Source organism: Pteropus vampyrus, unplaced genomic scaffold, assembly GCF_000151845.1.
Source record: "Pteropus vampyrus isolate Shadow unplaced genomic scaffold, Pvam_2.0 Scaffold537, whole genome shotgun sequence".
NCBI classification, from domain to species: domain Eukaryota; kingdom Metazoa; phylum Chordata; class Mammalia; order Chiroptera; family Pteropodidae; genus Pteropus; species Pteropus vampyrus.
In genome coordinates, this window is record NW_011889318.1 from 311,551 (window position 1) to 328,071 (window position 16,521).

A 16,521-nucleotide genomic window follows, 5' to 3' on the forward strand; every position below is an offset into this window, starting at 1 on the left:
ATGGCCGTAGACTCTCAATACGTGATCTAGAATTGAATATCCTTAGCACCCAGAAGACTGGACGTTCAAATAATAAAATCTAAACACACTATGGTACACATGTGTGGTACTAATTACAATAGAAAATAGCAATAATTTTTTAGATGAGTTGTCAATCCTTTAAAGTGCATAAATATAGATTGTAAATTTTTCAATTCCAAGATGATAACATAGACTATGTATGTGAAATACTCACGGCTTCATAATTCTGAGGAATTTCTTACACTATCTTGTAAAATTAGATTGCTTACCTAAAAAAACATATGGTAACCATATAATCATCCTTGTATTTTTCATAAACATATACACATGTATATTTTTGTGATAAACTTAGGTAAAAGATTTTCTAGGTAAACCTTACCCAATTATATACACATTAGGAAAAGCAGAAATATAAAACATTACAGACTCCATCAGTTTGTTTTCTGCCAGAACACACATGATGCCCTGCTTACTTCCTTTCTTTCAGCCAGCACCTCAGCTGCTACAGAAATGACAGAAAGGCCTATCTTAGCTTCTTGTTTCCCCAAATCAGGATAAATGAGTGGTTTATTGAGAGGATTTCAAGAACTCTGAAAAGCAGGAAATCTGTTTTGTTCCTCATCATATTAGAATTCCAAACTGAGAAGATCGGAGTCAGGAAGTAAATAGCAAGAAGCAAGAGAAAGGTGATCACAGTTTGAATGGCTCTTATGTGGACCTCAGTCCTGGGATCTTGGGATCTTTTGCCACTGAGCTACATCTTTTTGAGATGTTTCCTCAGGGAAAAGATTAGCAGCTGCAAAGCCATCAATCAGGGACATAGTAAAGGGTACGAAGTTCACAAGCATAAATACAGTCATATTTGAAATGTGCACCATGTCCCTCGATTTGGTATTCCAGGTGATGTTTCCTTCACATTCATTCATTTGCATATTTTCATCTATGTTTACAACTGCAAGATGAAAAACCAAGAAGACCAAAGTCTCAAACAGTATCATGAGAATTACTCTTTTAACTTTCCACTTTAGGTGAAGAAATATAAGGCTGGAGAAATTGGCTATCTTGAGCAAAAAAAGTATGCTGAGGCTAGTTGTAAGCCAGACACTAAAATGGTTGCTTACTGTACAGATCATATAGACAATAATTTTTACTTCTGAGCTATATAAAGCTGGATTAAACACAGTTGCATACCAATTTATTACTAATGCCCAGAGCAAACCCATTCTGGAGACCGCCAGAGCAGTGAGAATTCCATCAGCTAAGGAGATCTTTTGTCCCTTGACCCAGTTGATACAGTTCACCAGTGCTAGGAAGCCATTGGCAAAATTTCCTAGAACAAATTCTGCTATTACAAAGATGGAAAGAATGCTCATAATTAGTAAACTTATCATGTCTAAAAAGAAAAAAAAATGGCTGAGTCTAATATCACTGGTCGTGATTCCTTTAATATTCTGACCTTAAGTTTTATGTGCAGCTCATTTCTGAGTTTGCAGTAAAGTTCTTGTTTCTTTTCAATTCTGTGACTAATGTCTAGCAGGAAAGCGTCAGGGTATGCTAATTGATGAGTTCAATGCTGTCTTTATGAAAACATCGTTATTGCCTAAAAGCACAGTGACTCCTATTCCTTCAGCGTGTCCCTGCTATGGGCTGAAATATTTCATAACTGATGTGGATGTGAAAGCCGAATTCTCATTTGCTAGTATGCAAATCAAAACATCTTGTTTTGTATTCTTTTTCTTTGTTTAACTCCATAATTTGTATTCAGCAACATTAGTTGTTTGTTAGTAAAATTCAAAAATCCCATACTTTGAACATACAGTGAATGTCTAAACTTTTTTCTGGAGCTTGGTCATAAGTAGGATCATCATCACTATGGATTTTTTTTTTTTTTAGTGCCAGAATTCAACTTTTTCTTATCAAAACCATCCAAGATTTTCTTGGGAACCCTGGGAAAACCAATACATTCTAAAAGCTAGATGCTGATAACTAATACTTATGTATAACATTACTGTCTACAAGCTCATAAGCACGCACACATACAAACACACACAAACACACACGTGAATACACTTACATCTCAGAGATGAAATTATTTTCCTATAGTTTCCAACATGTAAAATCAGTATCAGGAGGTCATCTATGTTTAAATACTGCTTTTCTCCCATGCAGACTTTTCAACACATTATTAACAGCTATTAAACATATCTCATGCTTGGGTCTTTGATAAAGTTTCTCCTTTGTGTTTAATATTTAAATATTAATATTTAATTAAAATAGTAATTTTATACATATTTTTGGGCACATCAAAAGAAACTCTTATTTTTCATTGCATAGTCCAGACTTCTGTTTATGAATATTTGGTTTTATCTTTCTGTTTAATTCACTTTTGACTACTTAACTTTTTAAAAGATTACTAGATGTTAAAAATCAGCCTCTACCCTTGGGTTTTATTCAGTTAATATCACAATTGTTTTTAGAGGAGGACCTTAGAGCTAGACTGCCAGGATGGAAAACTCAAGATTCTCTGCTTTGGTGAACTTAGAGACTCTCTTATAAAGCTACTCTCTGCCTTATCAGTAAAATATCACACAACAATGATATCCTGTTTGGGTGGACTTTGTGAGGAATAAGTATGCTATCTGTGTAGAGTGCTTTCAATTGTGCATGTCTGGCACAGACCAAGCAGGCATGGAGGATGGTTATTTGTCAGATCCTGTGTTATTTGCTACTTTAAAGTTAACCTGGGAGATTTTCCACTTGTGAGTACAACGTAGCAGTTGAAAAAAAAAGCCAGATTTCCTCCTACAACAAAGATAAAGGGAACAAATTGCCAAAAATTATATTCTAAACCAAAGAACTATGCAAGGAGGACCAACTGAATTGAGATCTGGAACAAGGAGAGTCTTTTCAGTAAAGAGATGATCTATATATTCAGTGCAGTCTCTGTTCAATCCCAGCAGTGAATGAAAAACCATTCTTAACATGTATATGAAAATGCAAAACGCCCAGAATAGCCAAAATAATTTTTTTAAGAACAAAATTGAAGGATTACAGTTCATGATATCAAAGCTGACTCCCAGATTGCATTAATCAAGTTAGTGTGGTACTCTTTGTGAAGACTGATGTACATATCAATTAAACGCAGTTGGAAGTCCAGATTAACACTTACATTCACGGTCAAATGATTTCAAAAAAAATATAAAAGCAGTCAACGAGGAGATTATTTTTTATTTTTTTTCAACAATAAAGTTGAGACAATTAGATATCCACATTCGTAAGGATGAGTTTAGACCCTTACTTCATATCATACACAAAATTAACTCAAAATTAATCACAGACCTAAACGTAAGAGGAAAAACTAAACACTTTAAAAGAAAACAGAGAAAAGTTTTCTAAACTTGAGTTAGGCAGACCTCTTAGACACAACACCAAAAGCATGATTCATAAAAGTAATAAACTAATAAATTAAAATGTATTAAAACTGAAAATTTTGCTCCCCATAATGACTGCTCCCTGATGTTCACACCGTGTACAATTCTCTCTCCTTTAGTGTGGGCAGGGCCCGTGACTACCTCTAGCCTACAGAACATGGCAAGCATGAAGGATTTTGCAGATAATTCATACACCAAATCAACTCATTTTGAGTTCATTGAAAGGGAGATTGTGCTTCGTGGGCCTGACGGTTTCGGGTAAGTCTTTTAAAAGAGTGGCTGGGCCTCCCTTGAGTGAGAAACTCTCGCTGGCCATAAGAAACAAGCAGCCATGTCATGAAGTGCCTATGAAGAGGGCTGCAAGAAAATGAAACTGCCAAGCATGTGAGTGAGCTGGGAAGTGGATTCTTCCCCCAGTCAAGGCTGCAGAGGAGATTGCAGTCTAATCTAGACTTCGACTGCAGCTTGGTGAGACTCCAAAGCAGAGAACACAGCTAAGCCTTGCCCAGACTCTTGAGCTCTCAAAAATTATGCAAAAAGAAATGTGTGTTTCTTTGTTTAAGCCATTAAATTTGTGGTAATCTGTTACACAGCAACAGTAAATGAATACAACGGCATCAAATGGGAATTTGTTTTTTGGTCTATTTGGCAGAGAAAATTCTATTCTCCATCAAGTGAAAAATTTGGTTCGTTAGTCTTTTGTTTGTCTATTTGTCTGTTTGTGCAAGACTATACTAGTTCTGTAATGGAATATGGTGCTTTTATATTTGCACTAGGGAATTTGTGTGACCTATATCTATTCTGCACTAAGGCTAAAGCTGTACAAAAGCAAGTTCTCTGTTTATTTTTCTTTAATTGACAAAAGCCTTTGCCTTTTATTGTGACTACAAAATCTTTGTCTTCTCCTGGAAAATATTAATAAAATAGATTATAATGTCTCACAACAAAGGAGCTCTGAGTGCTTTATAGGGTTTAAGAAACACTTAGAAAAAAACTAACACAGAGTTGTCAGAAAGTAAAGAAACTGAACTTCTATTACTTTAAACATGCTTGTCCTTAAAAAATTAAAACCTTTCTGACAGAAACTGCTAATTCAGGAGCATTTTTCTGTAAGAAATCAGGCATATAGAATCAAAATGATTGCTTCGACAAATCAGACTGGCTTAATACTTTTAATTTGAAGACAAGCATATGTTTTTCCCTGACTTTATCTCTGTGGAATGTTTCATTTTTATAAAATTTGGGGGTGTTATTCAAAATTACTAAAATTCTTATGCTGGTTTACTGATAAGGTAAGCTAACATTATGTTCACATAAACTTAAAATACCAAAAAAGTAAAAATTTGTGTTCAAATAAATTGAATAAAAATTATGAAATATTCTGCAAAGCAATTCATTTTGAATGGTAAACACACAATGCAATATGCATATGACACATTACCAAATTGTACACTTGAAATCTATATAATTTTATTAATCAATATCTCATAAAAAAATTAATAAAAGTTAAAAAAACAGTAATTGTTTTCTGTGGTAAATCAGCTTAAATTTAATTTCTAAGATTCTTAATTAAATTTAAGTCCCTAGACTAATGCTAAATTGAGTGACAGTGGAAAATCATTGGATCATTTCTAGGTAAGATAGAATAATAAAATGTGGTCACCAAATATAATTTTTATATACATATAACTTTTATTTTTATATTTCTATTTTATAGAGCAGCTGTTTCTTTGGATCATCTTAACATACATAAGCGTTTTTTGTTTTAATTTAAGTAAGTTGAAAAGGAATGTGTATGACTGTAGAAAGTTGTAATATATGGGCTTGAGAACTTTGGGGGTCTGTTACAATAGTAATGTTTAATAGTCCTCAATTACTTAACTTTCCATTTTCTCTGTGAAAGAGAAGTTAGTTACTTTGATTAAAAACTGTAATTAATAAAAGCAGTTGGCACCATACTAGGAACAAGAGCGGACAAGGATTGTGACTTTAGGTAAGGTAATAAAATGTGCTTTCGGCTTTCAGGAAAAAAAGGAATAATTTTGTCCTATAGTAATAAGTCTTCTATCTCTGTCTTCACTGTGATTGATGAGAGCTGAAATCTCAGTCCAGTTATTTTAGCTGACTTGCTTGGAATCTGCCCCACACAGGCATGGCATGCTGTTCAGTGAAAGATTTGGACCAGTTCATACTCAGAAGTTGGGGTTACCCTTCTCAGACCTTTTCCTTTCTCAGATTTACCTGTGACCTCCTGCTGCTTTTGTTACCCTGAACTCTGTCCTCTGTTTCTTCAATCCAGTAAGTCTATGGGTTTTCTACTGAAGTTTTAGCCATCTGGCATGGTGCAAACTGGGACCAACCATGAAAACAGGAAACGCATCCCCTGCTGTTTCCTTTCTTCCACGTGTTGACTTTTTTCCGATGTCTGCCTGCTTGGGTTATTCTCCAGTGTATCCAAATAGTTGGGGGTTTTGTATTTTATCTAGTTTATAGGTAATATCTGTGGAATTGTTGGTCCTATTGGAGCTATTTGGTCATTACTCTAAGTAAAATATTTAGGTATACATTTTTACTACTTTCCATGTTCTCCTTTTTCTTTTTCCCTTTATTTCATGTAGAATAGATTGGTGATCATTCGTTGTACAGTTCAGTCTGTAGATTGTAAATTATGGAATCATAATGAAAATAATGGAAGAATTGGGGGCATTGTCCAGAGATCATGGATTTGGATCAGGATGAAATTGGAAAAGTGAACATATTTTTGGATCTACAAGTTTGGTGGTTGGAAATTTGACCAAATGCTTTGACTCGGCTTACATAAATAGGTGGAGTCTAATTTCCCTAACCTTAAATATGGGCTGTAGTGATTCATTTTAGTAAATCGTATGTCATAGTAGTGACTCTGGGTAATTTCCCAGACTGGTTGAAAAGTTGATCCTTCTTCATCTGCCTTTGGAGTCTTGAGTCACAACGCTGGAGTAACCATGTAGAGAAACCAAATATAAGTAGAATTGAGATGACTAAATCTTCAAGTCCCTAGCAATTTGAGCCTTCCTTGTGCAGGCACCGGAAAAAGCCTTCAAGATGCCCCAACCATTATTGATTGCAACCTCATGAGAGATTCAGAGCCAGAACCACCAAACTGAGTCATTCCTGAATTCCTGACTCTTAAGAATCATGAGTGATGACAGTGATTATTGCTGTTTTAAGCTACTAAGTCCAGAGGTGACTTGCAATGCAAAATTGACACCTAATATGCTGAGGGGTAGTTTCTTTTGTTGGCTGAAAGCAGGGATTTTTTGTAAATTTTAAATGTGGAGTAAAGAGTGAATGTTGGAGTGAAAAAACAAACTATATTGCACAATTATTATTATTTCAGTCACCCAGGAACTGAATCCTGCTCCTGGAACCATTCTTTATTAGACCTCTCACTTTAGAAAAACACATTGAAATATTTTCCCAGCCTCCCTTGAAATTATAAAAGCCACTGAAATGCTTTTTGATGTGCCACATAAGCTAGGATGAACTACATTCTCTAGAATTCCCCTTACTGTATGTTCTCGCTTAAAGTGTCCTACAAAGGCTATTCTCTCAGGAGAACAGAAGGGGAGCAACAGTCATTTTGTAGCATACTCACACCTTTTCCCGGTTACCCATACAAACACTGAAGTGCTGCTGGAAAGGATTTCTCAGATATAATTAAGGTCTCAACTCAGTAGATTTAATCAGAAGGGAATTTATTCAGGCAGAGCCGGATTTAGTCAGGTAGAAGCAGGAACTGGGCCTTTAAAGAGGGACTGGGCCTTCCCTGAGATTAAAGGAAGCCAAGTAGCAGAAGGAAAGGAAACATGTAAAACATCGCTACACTTGGGATGTCAGTACTCACTTTGTTGCTGATCTGCTGATCCACCTCATTGACATAAAGCAGTAGCTCTGCCTGCAATTACTCTCTCCTCTCTGGATCAGCTTCAATTTCTGTAACTCTTGGGCCAGCTGTGTATGTTCAGCTTCGTGACAAATGGCCCAGGCTTCTGCAGGATACGCTCGTCACCTAGGTCAGCAGCAACAAGAACAGACATGATTCAGTCCATCCTTGTCAGGATCGAACTCATGCTTGTGAGCTTCCAGTGCACCCAGTCTTCCCTTCCTAATTGCCAGCCTATTGACTTTGGGTTTGAACATTAGACAGTCCTGCAGCGACTGTCTAGCCAGCCCCCACAATCGTATATGGTAATTCCAGTAATAAATCCTAGTGGTTCTGCTTCTCTGCTTCAAACCTGACCAATAAGCACACACTGTGACATCTGTCTCCATTTTATTATGTATTGTTGCATAATAAATTACCCCCCAAAGCTTGACAGCCTAAAACAACATGTATCTATTCCTATGGGTCAGGAATCTGGGCACAGCTTAGCTAGACCTTTGGCTCAAGTTCTCTCATGGGCTGAAATCAAAGAATCAACTAGGGTTGCGGTCATCTCAAGGATCAACTGGGGGCCAATGCTGTTGGCCCTTCAGATATTCACTGGCTGTTGGCCAAAGAATGAGTTTCTTGCCATGCAGTCCTCTCCATGGGGCAGCTCACAATATGGCAGCTACCTTCCCTTAGATTAAGACAGGGCACTCTATTAGCCCACTAGCACTGCCATAACAAAATATAGACTTGGTGACTTAAAAAAACAGAAATTTATTTTCTCATAATTCTCTAGGCAAGAAGTCCAAGAAGAAGGTGTTGGCAAGCTTGCTTTTTTCAGAGGCCTCTCTCCTTGGCTTACAGGATGGCCACATTCTCACTGTGTCCTCACTTAGTTTATACTCTTTGGGTTGTCTGTGTCCTAATCTCTTCTTATAAGGATACCTGTCATAGAAGATTAGGGCCCACCATAACAGCATTTTAACTTAAATACCTTCTCAAAAGTTCCATCTCCAGATAGTCATATTCTAAGGTATTGGGAATTAGGGATTCGACATGTGAATTTGGGCAGAATACGTATTTACAACTATGGTTAAACCAATGCCCTCTGTGAGGGTATGTATATATAAATACATATGCTTGCCTGAACTCATTTCTTCCAAGTTTTTCTGTGGGTCCAGTCCCTCCATCCCTGTGCCCACAATGCCTGAGTTCATCTACAACCTGCTGTTGCCAGCGAGTTGGGAACCTCTTCGGATGGGATGGGCCATTTCTGTCACGGAGCTCTGGAACTTTGCACATATCAGTACTGGGGAGTTGCTGCTATAGTGTTGATGATAAGACTCCTTTGTTACCAACCCTATCAATCACTACTGCTCCCCCCAAAGCACTATTATTTATTCTTACTCTGTCTGCCTGCACCAGTTCTACTCTCAGCATGTTAAACAGATCACAGAAGCTTATCAATATAGACTTGGTCTGTATCAGCAATGCTGTTTAGTCATATGTATACACGTCCTATTTTAAAAATATAAATCTATTCTTAAAAATAAATTGTGGATCTCGCATTTCAAAAAAAATTCCCGTTTGGCCATGGTTTTCTCTTTGGTTTTGTTTACTTTGTTTTGAACTCTCGTGTTTCATCTCTTAGTAAAAATATATTCTTTAACTTTATCCGTTTAGCTTTTTCCCCCCTCAGGTACAACTGTGCTAGCCTTTAAGTTAGTTTAGCCATCTACACCTCTAAATTTTATATCTATTAAACAGAGACAAATAATAACTACTTTGAGGAAAGAATTGTTTTGAGACTTAATTAGAATAATGCTTATCCTTAAATAAATGCCTTACATATAGTATAAGCTCAAAGTATGTCAGCAGTTACTATGATTAAAATCATAATTATTATTATCTAAGGAGGAGTAAGGATGTTGTCTGTTTCTTCTAATGCTGCCTGTTCATGATTGAGGGGGAAAAAAATTAACTACTATTTGCTATATGAAGACCTAAAAATAAAAAAAAATGCCAGTTTCTATAACTAATCAAACTATACCTTATTTGGTTCCATTTTTAAAAATCTGATGTTTCTGATTATTTTATTAGGTCAAGATGCCATAAAAATATTCAATACTGCATGAAAGGATGTGTGTATTGACAAAGTATAAAAGATATCAAAAGCTTAATTACATAAATACATAATAATACTCTATTTTGGTTTTGTCATATACCCAGGGTAATTCACTAGACATAGACTATGGCAAAAAAGTTTTCTGAGAGGATGAGTTAAACTTATGAAAGAATACTATCTTTAAAAACTATCTTTAAAATATTTTCTGATAGAATGGCCTTGATTTGAATCTTTAGATTACATCTTCCATTTTTTACTTTTCTCTGTAATATTACTATATCCATCCACATACCTTTAAAAACACTCTCTAGGTCAAAGTAAGGGAATGTTTCCTTATAATTTCAAATGCTAACGTTAACAAAAATATGTCATTAATGCTCTTCAGGGGAAACATGAAATATAAAAACAGAATAGAGCATTAGAACACAACTTACACCTTATAGGTTTCAGATCTTACTATGGGAAGTTCACCTCTGGTGGAAAGAAGGTAGGTAGGAAGAAAGGAAGGAAAGAAAGAAGGAGGGAAGAAGGGAGGAAGGAAGGAAGGAAAAGGAAGGAAGGAAGGAAGGAAGGAAGGAAGGAAGGAAGGAAGGAAGGAAGGAAGGAAGGAAGGAAGGGAAAGAAGGAAATAAATATTGTTGGGTTCTAAAAATAAAAAAAGACAAAAATATCTTGCAGATAGGAAATTTTGCCTTTTGGTCATCAGTCAGTTCTCCCACCCCCAGAATTACCCTACTTTTTAAGTTTTTCTCACTTAAAAGCAAAGTTCGGTAAACAACAGTAAGTGATAAGCAGTACTTATGGACAATTCTTGAAGAATTGTCCAATAGTTTGTCTACATCCTCAGGTGGCATTCAGCACATTAAAAAATGCATCCGATTTATTATAAAATTGTGAAATTATACATTGCAAATTATATAATTATAAATGCTTATATTTATTTCTAGACATCCAGAAAAGATTCTATTTCGGATACAGATTTTAGACTATAAGAAAGTCCAATGAGAGAACAGGAATATTTTTTTATACTACTCATTCTTAACATACTTCTTTTCTGTATTTTCCCTTAAGCTTTTCTTCATTTTAAAATGAAAATTACAATATCTGTATAACTGTCCATGTATGTTATATGAAATAACGTGCATGACATATATAAATAACCCGTTCTGCATCTACCACGTGTTTAAACTCTAAATGCTATCTTTAAGAGCAGCAGACAGGAAGGGGCGGAGCGCCAGCGGCTGCCAGTGCTTGAGCGCCGCTGGGGAGGAAGGGGCTGCAGCAGAGGCGCGGGCGTGAGCACTGTGGTCGCTTAGTGCTCCCGCCCCTCCCCATCCTGGCCGTCGGTGGGGGTCTGCGGGATCTGCGGGGCCTGCGGCGACTCTCGACACCAAGCGCTGGGCGAGCGGCAACGCCGAGTCCATGGCCATCGCGGCGGCTCCCTCTTCCTGGACCCTCGGGGTTTCGAGCCCGGCTGCGGCCCCCAGCTCCTACGGGGTATTCTGCAAGGGGCTCTCCCGCACCCTGCTCGCCTTCTTTGAGCTGGCCTGGCAGCTGCGCATGAATTTTCCGTACTTCTACGTCGCGGGCTCCGTGATCCTCAACATCCGCTTGCAGGTACACATTTAGAGCCGTGATCACGCTGACGGCTTCCCGGGCCAGCACAATGGTGGGCTTCCAAGCAGCCCGGCGGCCAAGCGGAGCTACGAACGAGAACCTCCGCAGTCTCGCGAGAGTGCGCGAGCTTCCCTGCGTGGCTGCGCTCTCCGCTCTTAGCCGCTCTCCTGGGACGGTCGCGGGAAGCCCACGGTGACTAATGAGAGAAAATACGCAGTTTGCCGGGAACAGCGAAGAATTTAATTAAGGCTCACGACAATATTTAAGAAGCTGAGCCCTTACAACAAAAACAGGACTGATAGGATGCATTATAGAAAAGGAAAGCTCCTAAATTTTCAGGAAAAAAAATATGTAAAACAAGCCCATGGTCCAAATTAAAATAAGTTCATAAATTTCGAGAATATTGAATTGGATTGTAAACAAGACGTTGAATAAGAAACTGAAGATCTTGAGGATGTGATGTGGAAGGCACATTCCACCAGAGAAAACAGTGACAATCGGAAATTTTCATTGGGGGAAAAAAGCTACAGGAAAAGCATCCTAATACAGAACAACGTAAAATGCTGCAGGATTTTGAACAGAGTTAGAGTGTGAGAAAATGGGCTCTATTTTAGTGTTCCTTGTGAGTAGCGACCTTGAAGCTAAAGAGAAATCCAACTATAGCAGAAAGCTTGGCTTTTTAATGAATAACATTTAAATAATAATTAATGTAAATGTTGTTTATGGTCTCTTTCTTTTAAGAGAACACAATTATGGTTACAAAGAATATTATCACTCTTTATATGTTGAAATACAGATTTCAGGTGGGGACGTTGCAGGGGAGGAGAAGATAAATGGAGTGATAGCGTGTGTCCTTACAAAGTTGAAAGATAGTTTCATGTTGAAGCACAAAGACATTTAAAGAGTAGCCGTAAGTTGCTAAAATAACTATAACTATATTAAAGAGAGAAGAAAGTAGAGAAGAACAGGAAGTCAACAAGAAATGCCTAAATATGCAGAGTGTGGTGAAATATCTTAGAAAAACAGACTACCTGGTGTGTTCAGATATATAGTCAAAATTTTTTAGTTTTCCAGAGTCTGAAGATGAATTATTAGTCTGTAGATTTTTTAAAAATTAACCAAAGGAAGTTGAAATTAACCCTAGGAAAAATAAAAATTTCAAGAACTATACTGAATACCTCAACTGTGAATAATACTAGTCATATAAAGTCAGTCATAATTATGTAAACACTAAGTATGGATTTAACAAGAAATGATTATGTAAACCACATTGAGGGGCTTGAGAGGAGAGAGATGTGTGTAATGGTGAATCAGTCAAGATCTAGTATAGAAGAGTCAAAACAGTATTGAACATGTAATTCAGAAAAACAATAAGAAAGCTAAAAGTTTTAAGTGGTTATCTGAGAAAAAATCGGGGATGGGTAGAGAAAAGATAGAGGATTGCTGTTTTCCACTACCAATATAACAATATTGTTTTGATTTTTCTTAACTATATATATATTTATTCATTTGATTAAAAATGAAATAAATTTTATTTTTAAAATTGCTCAGGTAGTTGAAATGTACACCACTGGTTAAGAGCCACCGGAGTAAAAGAATTGACTTCTTAAATCAGGCAGATCTTTAATTTATTTCTTTGATTAAAAATGAAATAAATTTTATTTTTAAAATTGCTCATTTAGTTGAAATGTACACCTCTGGTTAAGAGCCACCAGAGTAAAAGAATTGACTTCTTAAATCAGGCAGATCTCTCTTAAAATACAAACTGTAATTTTGTGGTCTTAGGTGAGTCCATTAATCTGCCAAAACCTTTGTTTCCTCAACTATTAAATGAGAGTAAAACACCCACCTTAATTGGTCAATCTGAGAATTAAAAAACTAGCCTGCTTTAGTGCTTGATATATGCATAATATACAGTATTTGTTATAACAATATCTCATTAACATGTAAATAAAACTTAAAACTCACTCATGGGCTTCCTGCTTTTCCAGTGGAATGTTTCAGGCCTAAAGGAGATACATAGGGTACTGACCCTAGGGGTGAGGGGAAGAGACTCCCAAGAAGATTTTAGGTAAGACATTTGAGCCAAAACGGGTCATTATTTGTCAAGGTAAAACTTTAAACTATTTGCAGTGTTCTATATTTCCACTAATTGTATCCAACAAACAAGTATATTCTAGGATTGTAAAATAAGTGCCCCCTCCAGCATCAAATCTGGTTTGTGAGTAATTGTTCTTCCTGCCTTTTATTCCTCGGTCTCCAGCCAAACTGTTGAGCGCATCCTCCTCTACCTCTCTCTACTTAAACTTTCTTCTGCCTTTCCTACCCCACTTCCTCCCCACCCCCATGGTTACTCTGCCTGTATTTTAAGGCTATGCTTAGATGTCACTTTTTCCATTAAGTTTTTCCCAGATTCCACTGACCAGATTAAAGTTCATTTCTTTTATCCCATCTAAGGGTTGTGTTAAGATCAACCTATGCCACTTTCATAGGCTGTCTTATTTTTGCCTAATTATGCATTAATTATCAGGGTGTTTTTTTTTTATATTCGAGAAGACAGGTTTCTATAATATCTTCCCTTAATAATTATATATTGCTGTGATAGAGGCAGAAACTAAAACATTGTAGTCTATCAGAAATGTAATTTGATCCATGAGATAATTCAGTCATGCCAAGAGACTTACAAATGGCGGGCATCACTATTCTCTAGAGGCACTAATGTCCCTTTGTAGGATAAAAGAATGTGAATGGTGATAAACAGGGATGCTTCAAATTTGTGGCTGTATGAACATGTGCCTTCAACCTTTTCTCCACGTCAGTCTTTTGTTACACTGAAGAAACTAAGGCACTTTAGCAGACTTATCATTTCCTGCAACTAGACTGGAAGCTCTGTGAGGGAAGATACTGTATTCTATTGAATATCAGCAAATGTAGTATCGTGTAGTATCAGCAAATACATAGTAGGAACTGCATGAAAGCTCCATGATTTAACATTTTTAATATTTTTCACAATTGCTTGTAAACCTAGATGTGTATTTTTTTATCTCACATGATACAACTCGATGAAGTTTCCCAGGAGAGAAAACAATATTTTTGCCCTGACTAACCACTTATTCTAATTTACAAGTAATTTTATTCATCATGACATCCTTTCAGGTAACATCCACGAAGCCAAAAATTTTGTTCACTTGTTGCTCTGTTCCCAGCCTAGAGCAGTGCCTAATGCTAAGCAGATAAGTATTGAATGAATGCCAAATTAGTTGTTTTTTCTACAAATAGTCATTAATCAATAAAAGAAATAAAGATATATTTGCCCCTGTTATTAAGGCGATCCACTTTATTGCCCATAAATTAAGCTATTTCATGAATATTGATTGGTCCAGAGATTCCTTCAAGTGTGAAGCAAAAAGGGCATAATGCTGATCAATGAAGAAAAAACATTGAGTATGAGCTGTAACTGATAAAAATGTTGGGAAGGTGAATTTTTATAGTTTAACTGTAAAAGAGAAATGGTGATCATAGCAACATTTAACTTAAAGTTTGGGGAACAAGAAATTTTTTAATTGAGGGTAAGAGCAAGTGTGATTACTTGACTAAAAGAGCATACCATCACTATCAGCATCATTTTTTAATTTTATTGTGTTTTTAATACCAGGAACTATGAAAATTATTTACATGCATAATCTCCATAAATCTTATGTGTACACTATGAGGAAGACATTTTCATCACTTTTCAGAGAAGGAAACAGATTTAAAGAGGTTAAATAACTTTCCCAAGGTCATAGTAACTGGCCAAACTACAATCGAATGTCGAATTTATCCCTAAAGATACATTTGATGGGAAATTGAATTTTTTTAAATGTTTATGTAATTCTAAATAATCCCGTTTCTTTTCTCAAATTCTTAAACAGAAGTATTACCTGGGTAATAATTGGCAATATCTTTTTTAATTTTTATTTTTTCAATTATAATACAATATTACATTAGTTTCAGGTGTACAACAGTGATTAGACATTTATATAACTTATGAAGTAATTGGTGATCACCCCAACAAATCCAGTACCCATCTGATACCATGCATAGTTATTGCTATACTACTGATTTATTCCCCATGCTATACTCTACGTCCCCATGGTATTTTGTGACTCCCAATTTGTACCTCTTAGTGCCCTCTCCCCTTCACCCATCCCCACCCTCCAACCTGGCAACTATCAAAATGTTCTCTGTATCTATGAGCTTTTTTCTGTTGTTTGTTTATTCTGTTCTCTAGATTCCACATATGATATTTGTCTTTGTCTGACTTACTCCATTCAGCACAGTACTCTCTAGGTCCATCCATGTTGCAGATGTCAAGATTTCATGATTTTTTATGGCTGAGTAATATTCCATTGTATAAATATACCACCTCTTCTTTATCCATTCATCCATTGATGGGCACCCAGGATGCCTCCATGTTTTGGCTACTGTAAATAATGCTACAATGAACCTAGGGATTCACATGTCCCTTTAAAGTAGTGTTCTGGGTTTCTTCAGGTAAATACCCAAAAGTAGAAATAGTGGGTCCTTCTTTGTCTCATTTTAAAAAAATATTTTATCGAGGGCTTTATGTATTAGACTATAAATATTCAGTATGATTTGATAAGTAAATTCAACTGTTTTATACTTAACTGCTGCCTAGTCATTTGGCTTGGTGGTGGGGAAGTGGAAGGAAGGGCATAAGAGGAGAAAAGGAAAGGACATTTCCCCAAGGATGGAAAGGAGTACAGATAAGGTAATCATGAATTTTCAAGCTATGTCCATCACTGTCCCAAGGAGGCCTAACTAAATTTAATGTCACAAAATCTTGCAGTCCTAGTTTAATGAAGGCTTTTCCTGGTGGAGCATCAATAGCATTTGATAGAGTCAAGAAAAAAAGATACATTTGATGGGACTTACACGTGGAGACATAAAGGGCTGGGAATGGAACTTTTAGCAATATAGGGACAAAAGGGAAGGGAGAGAAAAATTCTAACGCCAGAAACTTTGAACCTGGAAAGTAGTCTGCAGTAGACTTAAAAGTTTCCAGGCAAATGGATCAAGAAAAGAACCCCTGCAATAATTACCAGAATTCCCAACAATTGTATTAGATCGGGTCACGTGTTAACCATGAGTGTCGGAACTTTCTTGTAATTTTAACAACACTTGATAGCCTATTGCAAAGTGGGATTACCACCAGGCCATGTCATGAATCTTTTTACAGCTGAAGGCAATGCCTCACCTCTGATCCCCATGAATATAAATCTCATCAATGCTCTTGAGACAATTAAAAGGCCAAAGGACATTCCTGAGTGCCTATAACATGAAAAAAGAAACTATGGAATTCTTTGTAGTTTAATTGCAGTACATCTGAGGGAACCCTTTCCAGTTTCTGTCCT

At 36.5% G+C, this 16,521-nt stretch overlaps 1 protein-coding gene and 1 pseudogene across 1 annotated transcript; one reads left to right on the forward strand and one right to left on the reverse strand.

Moving 5' to 3' along the window:
* Nucleotides 1–490: 490 nt before the first annotated feature.
* LOC105307999 lies at nucleotides 491–1,412 on the reverse strand (annotated as a pseudogene).
* Nucleotides 1,413–10,433: 9,021 nt separating this feature from the next.
* Nucleotides 10,434–13,074, forward strand: SMIM10L1 (small integral membrane protein 10 like 1). Its single transcript, XM_011383691.2, has one exon. It carries the CDS (start codon nucleotides 10,913–10,915, stop codon nucleotides 11,117–11,119), a length of 207 nt encoding a protein of 68 aa, XP_011381993.1. The 5' UTR covers nucleotides 10,434–10,912; the 3' UTR covers nucleotides 11,120–13,074.
* The last annotated feature ends 3,447 nt before the right edge of the window (nucleotides 13,075–16,521 follow it).

What these genes read in the sequence shown, in the direction of transcription:
- SMIM10L1 (XM_011383691.2), top strand. Translation starts at nt 10,913, where the DNA reads ATGGCCATCGCGGCGGCTCCCTCTTCCTGGACCCTCGGGGTTTCGAGC.